The sequence below is a fragment of the Pangasianodon hypophthalmus genome, chromosome 17, assembly GCF_027358585.1.
Source record: "Pangasianodon hypophthalmus isolate fPanHyp1 chromosome 17, fPanHyp1.pri, whole genome shotgun sequence".
Taxonomy (NCBI): Eukaryota; Metazoa; Chordata; class Actinopteri; order Siluriformes; family Pangasiidae; genus Pangasianodon; species Pangasianodon hypophthalmus.
In genome coordinates, this window is record NC_069726.1 from 23,488,274 (window position 1) to 23,503,423 (window position 15,150).

Below are 15,150 nucleotides of genomic sequence, written 5' to 3' on the forward strand. Positions count from 1 at the left end.
TAAATTTCTGTCAAAATCATATCAGTGTTTCATAATCGGGTAAAGAAAGATGGATAAACATCACTGTGTGTTCTTTTTAATTTAAAAAAATGAAAGAAAGAATCTTATTTGAGACTTTTGTGCTCGCTTTTTTGATAGTCAGCCTCATGAAAGACATTTTCATTATATAATGCACAGTATATAAGTAAGGAATAAAACACTTTAGGAAAAATAATTAAAACGTGTATAATAATAACAATAAAAAGTCAATTTTTATCCATTTTGGGCTTCGATTTCTAACTCTGGAGTATTTCATCTAAAACATTTCTTGATATTCAACCAAAAATCTCTAAAGCACGAGTTCAAAAAAGTTTCACTGGCAGTGTATACTGTATAATTCAAAATATTTAAATATTCAAATTAAAGCACACCGAATGACTTCTAAACGTTTTAAACAATTACAGATATCTTTATAAATTAATAACAGTACCTAAAGCACATGTATTTAATAATTAATGGGTCTTTGGCGCACAGAATGTAAATAACAGTCCTCTCTTCTTGTCCCATGGGTTCGTTCCTGAACTTTCCCTTAACTGCTTTAACTGAATTAGCTGTTTTTTTTTTTTTTTCTTCTTCTTCTTCAAGTGTATATTTATAACTTCATCCACTCTCGGAAGTCATATGTCCTGTTCTGATGGAACGATAAAAATAGAAGAGAAGAGCCGTTCGCTTTCTTTTGGGTTTGCTTCTTTTGGCCTCTTGTACTCTCATAAAAGTACAGACAAGTGCTTCCTCTAATTTATCTCCCTCATGTCCTTTGCTGACTTTTCCCCCATTAAGAGCTTTTTCACACCCGCAGGACAGAAATCCTCTCTCTCTCTCTCGCTCTCTCTCGCTCTGTGTGTGTGTGTGTGTGTGTGTGTGTGTGTATGAGAGACAGAAAGAGAGAGTCTGGTTTTAAATGTTAATCAGATCTATTGTTTTCCTGCTGTTTTCCTTTTTTGCTCCAGAACTATGAGATCTCTCATTAGTGGTGCAAAGATTCGTGATGGAGTGTTTATAATATATTTACACCACAGTCCGGTTCAAATCCTGGATTCTGATTGGTTAGAAGGTGTTGATTATAATTTCTATAACAGCAGCTCTGACAGTAGTGCAGCTGCAAATCACAGATTTATATTAAGGCACTCGTTCTAATACGTTATCGTTTCTATAGTAACGGGACTCGACAACGCAGACGTTCCAACGTGAATCGTTAAGATGGGTTTCAGTAAGGACATGTTTATTTCACCTTGATGGAAGGAGTCTCCAGTGTCAGTGCTTTGACATCTTCAGGACAGAGGAGTTTGCGCTTTCTCGGTAACATGACGAATTGCAAATTGCAGTGTTATAAGAGGAATAAAACATTTCCGAACATGCTGATTTAGGAAAATAATCAACTTCATGATGGTAGCAGTAACTCCGCTTCTTCTCCACTACGCCGTCACTCATTTCTTTTTATAACAGCAGAAAACAAAAGCTGATAAAAGAAAAAAAAACTGGTACATTTATACACTTCTAAATAATACCCTCTGATTGGCTGTAGTGTGAACCAAATATTTATCCTATTTAAATTATTATTGTTTACATCACTAGGAAAAATGGCTGACAGAAACCTGACGTATTTAGAGCTCGACATGGATCGTCCACTTTATCCGTGGCGTTGGTTAAAGAAGTAAATTCCTTATTCATTTTTTCCATAGACTTTACAAATGTTTTTCCAATAAGGAGTTTAAAAATGTCGAAATCAAAGAGCTACAAGATGAATTCAGATCTAATGAATGCTGTTTCAAAGAAAAATATTTTGCAAAAATATTAGCAAAATGAAAGTACTTACTATTTGTTTATGTTGGAGAGTTTAAGGACAGATGATGAATTGAAAATTATAATAGGAAATTCTTCTTGATCATACCGAAACTGTTTTCTTTTACCCACTGAGCCAGTAGTGCATGACTATAACTATATAAAGTGTGTATACCGTTTTTATGGAGCAGCTCAGCCTCAGACAAATATAATAAAATCAGAATCACAGGCAGTATTACGGGTGCAAATAGAACAGTTTTGTGTGTGTGTGTGTGTGTGTGTGTGTGTGTGTGTGTGTGTGTGTGTGTGTGTGTGTGGAGCTTCATCAGCAGTAAAGCACCAGCTCAGCTTTTCACTTTTGACTGAAAGATGGAGGCAGACTTTCCGACTGAAACAGCAATGTCATCACTGAACTGGGAAAAGAAGCTTATTTTTAGGCTGTACCTCAGCACCGTGCTGTGCTGCTTACACTGTGTGGCAACACAGACGTGTGTGTGTGTGTGTGTGTGTGTGTGTGTGTTTGACAGACTCTGAGTGAGTGTATGTGGACTTGCAGTAAAGTGGTAAAGTAGTACAGAAATAATCTCAAACCTTTCAAACTGTCACTGCAATGCAACTGAGTCAGCAGTGCCAAAATTGCTCAAAAGTTTGCATTTCTCATCGATGTGCTCTAGTTGATTTATTTTAATCTGGAGTCTCGTCGTTAAGGTGTCTAACGACTTTGTCTTACTTAAGCTGTGAAATGTTCAAACAGGCTGAAATTCTCAAGCAGTCGATTTAAGGCTCAGTGGGAATCAGGAAAAAATCTTTCACACGCCCTAAACCAGAAAATAGTGACCTTTCACAGAGCTGGAGAAAGAGATAAAAAGATATCAGAGTGTTTAGGGAGTGTGTTTATGGTTAGAAAACATCATTCAGCAAAATAAATGTGGGAAAAAAGCAAAACCTAAAAAAAAAAAAAAAAATCCAAAGCAAATAGTATCAGCACTGAAAGAGTCCTTAGAGAAATAAAAAGTGGATAATCAGAAATATAACTTTGACTTTTTTCATTATTAATTTCTTAAACCACGAAAGAAATTTTCCGGGTAGAATTCTGGATTCTGATTGGTCAGAAGGTGTTGATTAATTTTCTATAACAGCAGCTCTGACAGTAGTGCAGGTTTCCTCTCAACACTTTATTGTTTCTATAGTAACAACTCATTTATACAGAGGACGCTCCATATAAATGGATTTTAAAAAAATTGATATGGTGAACTTTGTTTGTAAGGAGAAGTTTATTTAACGTTTACAGAAAGGAGTCTCCAGTGCAAGCGCTTTGTAAGAGCTGTAATTAAGTTTTCCGGCATCTTCGGGACAGAGACAGGAGTTCACGCTGTTGTTTGCGGTTTCTCGGTAACATGACAAGCTGCATTTTAACTTCAAGAGAGAGAAAAAGAGGCTGGTGAGGGAACAACTGTTTATAGCTGCTGTGAAGTGAATGAGAACTTGTTTTAGTGAACATTAAATGCAACTATAAATGCTGGATGTTTTTAATAAATAGAAATTTTCAGGGTTGAAGAATTGATGTGGTATAAAACGAATAAAAAACTTTAAGGTGGAAACAGTAAGTCCGCTTTATCAAACCCTCCCATCACTGATTATTTTACTATAACAGCACCACATGGAGTGTTTTATTCCATAATACAATGTTCAAATGTTCGCTAAAATGAACGGAGTATAATATAAGCGACGGGTGAATCCGAATTAAATTTCTGTAAAAATCATATCAGTGTTTCATAATCGGGTAAAGAAAGACGGATAAACATCACTGTGTGTTCTTTTAATTAAGAAAAAAGAATCTTATTTGAGACTTTTGTGCTCATTTTTTTGATAGTCAGCCTCATGAAAGACATTTTCATTATATAATGCACAGTATATAAGTAAGGAATAAAACACTTTAGGAAAAATAATTAAAAAGTGTATAATAATAACAATAAAAAGTCAATTTTTATCCATTTTGGGCTTCGATTTCTAACTCTGGAGTATTTCATCTAAAACATTTCTTGATATTCAACCAAAAATCTCTAAAGTACGGGTTCTCTCTCTTGAAGTTAAAATGCAGCTTGTCATGTTACCGAGAAACCGCAAACAACAGCGTGAACTCCTGTCTCTGTCCCGAAGATGCCGGAAAACTTAGTTACAGCTCTTACAAAGCGCTTGCACTGGAGACTCCTTTCTGTAAATGTCAAATAAACTTCTCCTTACAAACAAAGTTCACCATATCAATTTTTTTTAAATCCATTTATATGGAGCGTCCTCTGTATAAATCCCTGTACAATATTACTGAACTTCACATGGATAAATTTACAAATCAAACGAAATTTAAATGTTAAAGCACATTAATGATAACTGTTAACAAATTAAACCAAACTCACTAAAATCATGATTATGCTAAACTAATTTTAATTAAGATTTAATACCATCTATGAATCTTAGGTATCTAATGTTTCTCGAAACTCGAGTGCTCTTACACCGAAAATTTCAGTTTTGTTTATATTTTATTAAACTAAATCTCAAACTTTTTTTAAAACCGTGTCTCTTAATAGCGCCGTTTCAAAGGACAAGGACAGACAGAGCTTCAAGCTTCGTCCTGGGATGGACAAGAAGATCGTCATCTACGTCCAACAGACGTCTAACAAAGAGCTGGCCATTGAGAGGTTCGTCTTGTACAAATGTTCTCCTGTCTCTCAGCACCGTTTAATTCAGACATGATAAACGTACAGCTTTTAATGAGTGCTTGTTTTCCGAATCCTCCCTGAACAAGCGAATGTGACAGATGGATTTTTTTTCTCTGTCTTTGTTCTCTTAGACTAAATCTTAGACTAAAGACAGCTGTGCGTCGTTCATATGTATTAACAGAAAACTTTTTTGTTTTGGTGTGTGTGTGTAAGTGAAAGAGAGCTTTCAAAATCCATTAGTATTCGAATGCAGTTGAATATTTATGAGTCTGTAATGTTTTGCTAATGCAGACAGAGTGAACATTAGCAGTAGTTTCGCTGTGTGTTCATTATAGAAACCACAGAAGGTGAATTGTCACTTTCTTAAGCAAAGAAAATCACAATTTGTGTATTAGTTTTGATTTATTTATATACAGCGGTTTATTTAATGTTTTAAATTACTTGTAGCTTATATCTAGCTCGAGTTACCCGTCGTGGCTGGGCCTTAAATTACGTGTATATCCTTGATATACGTGATATTTATCATAATGTAAACAGTGGATATAAAAAGTCTACACACCCCTGGTAAAATTGCAGGTATTTGTGATGTCAAAAAAAAAAAAAATGAAACCAACATAAACCATGTCAGATCTTTTTCCACCTTTAATGTGATAAAGTGATTGTGATTAACACCAAATAAAGATCAGCCTGGTAAAATCTGTAGGACACGCGACATCATTTGGTTTCATCCGTTTTTCTTTTTCTTTTTTTTTTTTAACATCATAACATTCCTGCCTTTTTAACAAGGGTGTGTAGACTTTTTATATCCGCTGTAGGACTTCTGACAAACTTCCAGCAAAATAGGAGCTTTGCATAAAAAAGCCTGAGGTCAGTGGTGTTTTAACATTTTACATTTTTAACGATTTAGTATAAAATTTTCTAGTTAGAGTTTGTAATTGTTATAAAAATACTGACAATACTCACAGTGTATGAGATGCGAGCATCGCGACATCACTTATCAGGATTGTCATATTGCCTACTCCTACTCCAACTCCAAACCATGATGCTTCCTTTACCATACTTTACACTTACTTAAAAAAAAAAAAAACGGTATCACCAACACTAAACGTCCCAGCTGTGAAGCATGGTGGAGGTAGCGTCATGGTTTGCGGGCTGCTTCTAATCAGAAGACATTTTACAAGAGATTGTCAGGGATAGCTGATCGTCACGTGACGCTTAATCAATCCTAAAATTTATTAAAGACAGCAAGATGCTTAAAAACAACACAAGACAAGATCCTTCGTCCATTTTAGATGTCGTGACTTGACCTGAGGATGGCAAGAAAATTTCAGAAATATAGGTGAACTCGAACAGGTTTTAGACAGGAATGATCCGCCTTACGGTTGTGCAAGTCTGATTAGCAGCTTCTGAAAACGTTTGAAGGATGTTCTCACTGATGAATATGGTTGGGCCGGTTATTAAACGAAGGGGTGCACATACTTTTTTCCAGCGCAGAGTGTAAAAACCTGACAGATAGAATAGTAAAATGCGTCTGCTTTTGGATCTGTAAATAATGAATATGTGAACAGAATTCAAGAATAGTGACAAGTACTGTGTAGTTTGTAATTGTGGTGTGTGTGTGTGTGTGCGTGTGTGTGCGTGTGTGTGTGTGTGTGCGTGTGTGTGTGTGTGTGTGCGTGTGTGTGTGTGTTTGCAGGTGTTTCGGCCTTCTCTTAAGCCCAGGGAAGAATGTGAGGAACAGTGACATGCACTTGTTAGACCTGGTAGGTTGTACAGTTCGGTTTGTCAACTCGCGCGCTGTCATATTCAGTCATCTCTCTCTCTCTCTCTCTCTCTCTCTCTCTCTCTCTCTCTCTCTCTCTCACACACACACACACACACACACACACACACACACACACACACACACACACACACACACACAGTCTTTGACTTCTCTCTGTCTTGCTCTCTCTCTCTCTCTCTCTCTCTCTCACTCTCACACACACACACACACACACAGTCTTTGACTTCTCTCTGTCTTGCTCTCTCTCACCTCATTCTCTGTTTGTCTCTCTCTCTCTCTCTCTCTCTCACACACACACAATATCTCTGTCTTCTGTCTCTCTCCCCTCTTTTTCTGTTTCTGTCTATCTCTCTCTCTGTCTCTCTCACTTTCTCACCTCTCTCTCACTCTCTCTCATCACACACACACACACAAACTTCTTTCTCTCTATTCCTCCACCTTTTCATCTTCTTTCCTGCCTGTGCTCGCTCTCTCTCTCTCTCTTCGTCTCTGTCTCTCACTCTCTCTCACCTCTCTCTCTCTCTCTCTCTCTCTCTCATCACGCACACACACACACACACACACACACACACACACACAATCTCTGTCTTCTGTCTCTCTCCCCTCTTTTTCTGTTTCCGTCTCTCTCTCTCTCTCTCTCTCTCCGTCTCTGTCTCTCTCACTTTCTCACCTCTCTCTCACTCTCTCATCACACACACACAAACTTCTTTCTCTCTATTCCTCCACCTTTTCATCTTCTCTCCTGCCTGTGCTCTCTCTCTCTCTCTCTCTCTCTCTCTATCTCTCGCTCACTCACTCGCTCTCTTTCTTTCTTTCCTCTCCCCTTTGCATTAACCCTCTCCCCTCTCCCTTCTTATCCTTGTCCTTATCTGTATTCTCATCATTGTCTTTATCTCTTCATCCCTCCTTCTTCTTCTTTTTTTTTTTTTTTTTTTTTTTTTTTTTTTTTTTAAATCTCCTTTTCTCTGTAGGAGTCCATGGGGAAGAGTTCAGATGGTAAATCTTACATCATTACAGGGAGCTGGAATCCCAACACTCCTCAATTTCAGGCTGTCAATGAGGAGACGCCTAAAGGTATACACACACACACACACACACACACACACACACACTCTCTCTCTCTCTCTCTCTCTCTCTCTCTCATATCATGATGAAATGAATGGTTTAAGATTAAACCTGTAGTTTTTCACACCTCATAGAAATGATTGTGAGTGAAAATCAGATTCGATCAATATGCAAATTAGAATAATGTTCCACATGAATATGATTGGCTCTTAGATTTTATGACTCCATAACACCTTCTGGTCACATGTTCAGAGCTAATGCATTTTAAAGGAGTTAATCATGTCACATGACTATGTTTTTTTTGCGTGTGTATGAGTAGATAAGTTCATGTACATGACGACGGCGGTGGATCTAGTGATCACGGAGGTGGAGGAGCCGGTGCGCTTCCTGTTGGAGACGCGTGTGAGAGTGTGTCCGCCCACTGACAGGCTCTTCTGGCCTTTTAGCAAGCGCAGCTACACCGAGACCTTCTACTTAAAACTGCGACAGGTGAATAAACGTAAACATAAATGTAAACAGCACTAAATATCGACCTTTCCAACATGGCGGACGTGTTGACGTATCACACATTGCTAGCAACAGCCGACTCGATTGATGTTACAGATGGATGGCACCCGGCTATGTTTTTCGTTTTTGTAGATAATTGTGGTTGAGTCTTCGTGTGTGTGTGTGTGTGTGTGTGTGTGTGTGTGTGTGTGTGTGTTGCAGCTGGAAAGGAAGAGTAACACGGACACGCTGTACGAGGTGGTGAGTTTAGAGAGCGAGACCGAGAGAGAGAAGAAGAAAACGACGGCGAGTCCCGGCATCCTGCCCTCCTCTTCGCACGGCTCCATGGCGCCCTCGCCTCCTGAGGATGACGAGGAGGAAGGTGAATGGTCCAGGGTTCTCTAAAAAATCTAAAATATCAGATCAGATTGTCTTTCCTGTTCCTGGTCACATGATCAGATGACATCACATCATTGACCCCTGAAATACAGACTAAAATGCGAAAACTTGAAGATGATCATTCGCAAAAAAAAAAAAAAAAAAACTAAAATGCTCAAAGAATGAACAAACTGCTGTACGAGAATAATTTCAGTGCTTTATGATGAATTAAATCCCGAGCGATGCTCGTGAAGATCTAACTCCTGCGTACGTGACTGACTGAAGCTCGCTCGTTGTTATGAGCAGATGAAACCCTGCTGTTGGTGTTAGTCGTGTTAGAGCAGAAAGCGCAAACGGATCCGGGACGTAATTATCCGAGTCTTGGCTTTGTGTATACACGAGTACATCTTACTTTAATAATAAATTGTTGTACATATCCAAACACACGTACACAGAGATACCACTGTTTACACACGCGGGATAAATCAGCAGAAAGAGAAAATCACATGAGACACAAATTACAAACTCTGTCCACTTTAATTACACTGTACTGTGTTCTGTTACTCCTCATGTTACTACTGCTGCTTCTCATTCTCCTTCTTCTTCTCCTTCTTCTTCTCCTTCTTCTTCTCCTTCTCCTTCTCATTCTCCTTCTCATTCTTCTTCTCCTTCTCCTTCTCATTCTCATTCTCCTTCTCCTTCTCCTTCTCCTTCTCATTCTCATTCTCATTCTTCTTCTCCTTCTTCTTCTCCTTCTTCTTCTCCTTCTCCTTCTCATTCTCCTTCTCATTCTTCTTCTCCTTCTCCTTCTCATTCTCCTTCTCATTCTTCTTCTCCTTCTCCTTCTCATTCTCATTCTCATTCTTCTTCTCCTTCTCCTTCTCCTTCTCCTTCTCCTTCTCATTCTCCTTCTCTTTCTTCTTCTCATTCTTCTTCTCATTCTCCTTCTTCTTCTTCTTCTTCTTCTCCTTCTCCTTCTCATTCTCCTTCTCATTCTCCTTCTCATTCTCCTTCTCTTTCTTCTTCTCATTCTTCTTCTCCTTCTCCTTCTTCTTCTCATTCTCATTCTTCTTCTCCTTCTCCTTCTCATTCTCCTTCTCTTTCTTCTTCTCATTCTTCTTCTCCTTCTCCTTCTTCTTCTCATTCTTCTTCTCCTTCTCTTTCTTCTTCTCATTCTCATTCTTCTTCTCCTTCTCCTTCTCATTCTCATTCTTCTTCTCATTCTTCTTCTCCTTCTCATTCTTATTCTTCTTCTCATTCTCATTCTCATTCTTCTTCTCCTTATGATTCTTCTTCTCATTCTTCTTCTTCTCCTTCTCATTCTCCTTCTCATTCTCGTTCTCATTCTTCTTCTCCTTCTCATTCTTCTTCTCCTTCTCTTTCTCCTTCTTCTTCTCCTTCTCTTTCTTCTTCTCCTTCTCATTCTTCTTCTCCTTATCATTCTTCTTCTCATTCTTCTTCTCATTCTTCTTCTCCTTCTCATTCTCCTTCTCCTTCTCATTCTTCTTCTCATTCTTCTTCTCCTTCTCCTTCTTCTTCTCATTCTCATTCTTCTTCTCCTTCTCCTTCTTCTTCTCATTCTCATTCTTCTTCTCATTCTCATTCTTCTTCTCCTTCTTCTTCTCCTTCTCATTCTCATTCTCATTCTTCTTCTCATTCTCATTCTTCTTCTCATTCTCCTTCTCATTCTCATTCTTCTTCTCATTCTCCTTCTCATTCTCCTTCTCCTTCTCATTCTCCTTCTCATTCTCCTTCTCTTTCTTCTTCTCCTTCTCATTCTCCTTCTCCTTCTCATTCTTCTTCTCATTCTCCTTCTCCTTCTCCTTCTTCTTCTCATTCTCATTCTTCTTCTCCTTCTCCTTCTTCTTCTCATTCTCATTCTTCTTCTCATTCTCATTCTTCTTCTCCTTCTTCTTCTCCTTCTCATTCTCATTCTCATTCTTCTTCTCATTCTCATTCTTCTTCTCATTCTCCTTCTCATTCTCATTCTTCTTCTCATTCTCCTTCTCATTCTCCTTCTCCTTCTCATTCTCCTTCTCATTCTCCTTCTCTTTCTTCTTCTCCTTCTCCTTCTCCTTCTCCTTCTCATTCTTCTTCTCATTCTCATTCTCCTTCTCCTTCTCATTCTTCTTCTCCTTCTCCTTCTCATTCTCCTTCTTCTTCTCCTTCTCATTCTCCTTCTCCTTCTCTTTCTTCTTCTCCTTCTCATTCTTCTTCTCCTTATCATTCTTCTTCTCATTCTTCTTCTCATTCTCATTCTTCTTCTCCTTCTCCTTCTTCTTCTCATTCTCATTCTTCTTCTCCTTCTCCTTCTTCTTCTCATTCTCATTCTTCTTCTCCTTCTCCTTCTTCTTCTCATTCTCATTCTTCTTCTCCTTCTCCTTCTTCTTCTCATTCTCATTCTTCTTCTCCTTCTCCTTCTTCTTCTCATTCTCATTCTTCTTCTCCTTCTCCTTCTTCTTCTCATTCTCATTCTCATTCTCATTCTTCTTCTCATTCTCATTCTTCTTCTCATTCTCCTTCTCATTCTCATTCTTCTTCTCATTCTTCTTCTCATTCTCATTCTCCTTCTCCTTCTCATTCTTCTTCTCCTTCTCATTCTCCTTCTCTTTCTTCTTCTCCTTCTCATTCTCCTTCTCCTTCTCATTCTTCTTCTCATTCTCATTCTCCTTCTCCTTCTCATTCTTCTTCTCCTTCTCATTCTCCTTCTTCTTCTCCTTCTCATTCTCCTTCTCTTTCTTCTTCTCCTTCTCATTCTTCTTCTCCTTATCATTCTTCTTCTCATTCTTCTTCTCCTTCTCATTCTCCTTCTCCTTCTCATTCTTCTTCTCATTCTTCTTCTCATTCTCATTCTTCTTCTCATTCTCATTCTTCTTCTCCTTCTCCTTCTTCTTCTCCTTCTCCTTCTTCTTCTCATTCTCATTCTTCTTCTCCTTCTCCTTCTCCTTCTCATTCTCATTCTCATTCTTCTTCTCATTCTCATTCTTCTTCTCATTCTCCTTCTCATTCTCATTCTTCTTCTCCTTCTCATTCTCCTTCTCATTCTTCTTCTCCTTCTCATTCTTCTTCTCCTTCTCCTTCTCATTCTCATTCTCATTGTTCTTCTCATTCTCCTTCTCCTTCTCATTCTTCTTCTTCTTCTTCTCCTTCTCATTCTTCTTCTCATTCTCCTTCTTCTTCTCCTTCTCATTCTTCTTCTCATTCTTCTTCTCATTCTTCTTCTCCTTCTCCTTCTCTTTCTTCTTCTCATTCTCATTCTTCTTCTCATTCTTCTTCTTCTCCTTCTCCTTCTCATTCTTCTTCTCCTTCTCATTCTTCTTCTCATTCTTCTTCTCCTTCTCATTCTTCTTCTCCTTCTCATTCTCATTCTCATTCTTCTTCTCATTCTTCTTCTTCTCATTCTTCTTCTCATTCTCTTTCTTCTTCTCATTCTTCTTCTCCTTATGATTCTTCTTCTCCTCATTCTTCTTCTTCTCCTTCTCATTCTCCTTCTCATTCTTCTTCTCCTTCTCATTCTTCTTCTCATTCTTCTTCTCCTTTTCATTCTTCTTCTGATTCTCATTCTTTTTCTCCTTCTCATTCTCCTTCTCATTCTTCTTCTCTTTCTTCTTCTCCTTCTCTTTCTCCTTCTCATTCTTCTTCTCATTCTCATTCTTCTTCTCCTTCTCATTCTTCTTCTCTTTCTTCTTCTCATTCTTCTTCTCCTTATCATTCTCATTCTCCTTCTCCTTCTCATTCTACTTCTTCTTCTTCTCATTCTTCTTCTCATTCTTCTTCTCATTCTTCTTTTCCTTCTCATTCTTCTTCTCATTCTACTTCTTCTGATTCTTCTTCTCATTCTTCTTCTCCTTCTTCTTCTCTTTCTCATTTTCTTCTTCTTCTTCTTCTTCTTTTTCTTCTTCTCATTCTTCTTTTTCTCATTCTTCTCCTCCTTCTCATTCTTCTTCTCATTCTTCTTCTCCTTCTCATTCTTCTTCTGATTCTCATTCTTTTTCTCCTTCTCATTCTCCTTCTCATTCTTCTTCTCTTTCTTCTTTTCATTCTTCTTCTTCTTCTCTTTCTCATTCTTCTTCTCATTCTTCTCCTTCTCATTCTTCTTCTCATTCTCTTTCTTCTTCTCATTCTTCTTCTCCTTATGATTCTTCTTCTCATTCTTCTTCTTCTCCTTCTCATTCTCATTCTTCTTCTCCTTCTCATTCTTCTTCTCATTCTTCTTCTCCTTCTCATTCTTCTTCTCATTCTTCTTCTCCTTCTCATTCTTCTTCTGATTCTCATTCTTTTTCTCCTTCTCATTCTCCTTCTCATTCTTCTTCTCTTTCTTCTTTTCATTCTTCTTCTTCTTCTCTTTCTCATTCTTCTTCTCATTCTTCTCCTTCTCATTCTTCTTCTCTTTCTTCTTCTCCTTCTCTTTCTTCTTCTCATTCTTCTTCTCATTCTCATTCTTCTTCTCCTTCTCATTCTTCTTCTCTTTCTTCTTCTCATTCTTCTTCTCCTTATCATTCTCCTTCTCCTTCTCATTCTACTTCTTCTTCTTCTCATTCTTCTTCTCATTCTTCTTTTCCTTCTCATTCTTCTTCTCCTTCTCATTCTTCTTCTCATTCTACTTCTTCTGATTCTTCTTCTCATTCTTCTTCTTCTTCTTCTCTTTCTCATTTTCTTCTTCTTCTTCTTCTTCTTCTTTTTCTCCTTCTCCTTCTTCTTTTTCTTGTTATACTTGTTTCTTTTTCTTCTTCTCCTCCTCATTCTCATTCTTCTCATTCTTCTTCTTCTTTCCTTCTTCTTCTCCTTTCTTCTTCTTCATCTTCTTGTCCTCATCCCTCTTCTTTTTCTTCTTCTTTTTATGTCTCCTCATCCTCCTCCTTCTTCTCATTCTTCTTCTTCTTTCCTTCTTCTTCTCCTTTCTTCTTCTTCATCTTCTTGTCCTCATCCCTCTTCTTTTTCTTCTTCTTTTTATGTCTCCTCATCCTCCTCCTTCTTCTTCTTTTTTCTTCTTCTTCTTCTTGTCTTCTCCTAATCTGTTTTATTCTCCTTTCTTCTTGTTCTTGTCCTTCTTCTCTCCTCCTCATCCTTATGTCTTGTCCTCCTTGTTCTTTCTTTCTTTCTTTCTTTTTCTTCCTTCCTCCTTTAATTCAGCCTGAATTCATTCAGTTCTTTTTTCTACATAAAATTGCTTAGATGGAAACGTGTCTAAAATATTGATCAGTTTTTTCTCTTCTTCCTGTCTCAGATAACGATGAGCCGCTGCTGAGCGGTTCTGGCGATGTGTCTAAAGAATGCGCTGAGAAGATTTTGGAGACGTGGGGAGACCTGCTGTCCAAATGGTGAGTCCTGAAGTGAGGCCAAAGCCGAGATTCGACCTGAACGACAAGCAGCGTTTCAGTCGGGATTTTATACGTTACGCAAATCAGTCATGAACCGGATAAATTAATTCTCACCAAATTCTCTCCTTCCTCCTGTCCTGAGTCAACACCTTTTAGTGTTTAAACATTTTGTTTATTCTCAATTAGTTTATAAGTTTAATCGTTTTAATCGTTATTCTCGGCCGAAGAATAATTGATCCGTGATTTACTTTTTAATGCGTTTAATTTATTTGGGTAATTTTTCTTCTCTTTTTCCTCCTTTCGGTTTATTTTTCTGCTTCTTTTCCTCTTCCTCCTTTTTTCTTCTTCTCCTCCCCCTTTCTTCTTCTTCTTCTCCTCCTCCTTCTTCTGTCTTCTTCTTCTTCTCTCTCTGCTTCTTCTTCTTCTTCTCCTCCTCCTCCTCCTCCTCCTCCTTCCGTCTTCTTCTTCTTCTTCTTCTCCCTCTGCTTCTTCTTCTTCTTTTTCTCCCCCTTCCTTCTTTTCTTCTTCTTCTTCTCCTCCTCCTCTTCCTCCTGTTCCTCCTCCTTCTTCTTTTCCTTTTCTCCTTCTCTGCTTTTCCTCATCTCCTCCTGTTTCTTCTCTTTTTTCTCCTCTTTTCTTCTTCTTTTCCTCTTCCTTTTTTTTCTTCTTCTCCTCCTCCCCCTTTTTTCTTCTTCTTCTTCTTCTTCTCCTCCTCCTTCCATCTTCTTCTTCTTCCTCTTCTTCTTCTTTTCCTCTTCCTTTTTTTCTTCTTCTCCTCCTCCTCCTTCCATCTTCTTCTTCTTCCTCTTCTTCTTCTTTTCCTCTTCCTTTTTTTCTTCTTCTCCTCCTCCTCCTTCCATCTTCTTCTTCTCCCTCTTCTTCTTCTTTTCCTCTTCCTTTTTTTCTTCTTCTCCTCCTCCCCCTTTCTTCTTCTTCTTCTTCTTCTCCTCCTCCTTCCGTCGTCTGCTTCATTTTCTTTAGTTTCTTCTCCATTTTTTTCCTCTTTTCTTCTTCTGTTCCTCTTCCTCCTTTTTTTCTTCTTCTCCTCCTCCCCCCTTCTTCTTCTTCTTCTTCTCTTCCTCCTCCTTCTTCCATAGTCTTCATTTTCTTCTTCTCCCTCTGCTTCTTCTTCTTCTTTTTCTCCTCCTTCCTTCTTTTCTTCTTCTTCTTCTTCTTCTTCTTCTCCTCCTCTTCCTCCTCCTTCTTCTTTTCCTTTTCTCTTTCTCTTCTTTTCCTCATCTCCTCCTGTTTCGTCTCCCTTTTCTCCTCTTTTCTTCTTCTTTTCCTCTTCCTTTTTTTCTTCTCGTCCTCCCTCTTTCTTCTTCTTCTTCTTCTTCTTTTTCTCCTCCTTCCTTCTTTTCTTCTTCTCCTCCTCCTCCTCTTCCTTCTCCTTCTTCTTTTCCTTTTCTCGTTCTCTTCTTTTCCTCATCTCCTCCTGTTTCTTCTCCTTTATCTCTTCTTTTCTTCTTCTTTTCCTCTTCCTTTTTTTTCTTTCTTCTCCTCCTCCGTATTTCTTCTTCTCCTTTTCCCCCACGTTCTTCTTCTTCTTCTTATGAGAAATATATTCGGATGGTTT

At 38.2% G+C, this 15,150-nt stretch overlaps 1 protein-coding gene across 2 annotated transcripts in view; it reads left to right on the forward strand.

Moving 5' to 3' along the window:
- Positions 1-15,150, forward strand: part of LOC113543986 (rab GTPase-activating protein 1) — a 107,910-nt gene that overhangs the window by 24,420 nt on the left and 68,340 nt on the right. For both annotated transcript variants that reach the window (XM_053241148.1, XM_053241149.1), the window contains 6 exons: positions 4,407-4,517; positions 6,235-6,301; positions 7,296-7,398; positions 7,709-7,878; positions 8,098-8,257; positions 13,481-13,574. In XM_053241148.1, the coding sequence (XP_053097123.1) occupies positions 4,407-4,517; positions 6,235-6,301; positions 7,296-7,398; positions 7,709-7,878; positions 8,098-8,257; positions 13,481-13,574 (705 nt within the window). The remainder of the gene's footprint in view (positions 1-4,406; positions 4,518-6,234; positions 6,302-7,295; positions 7,399-7,708; positions 7,879-8,097; positions 8,258-13,480; positions 13,575-15,150) is intronic.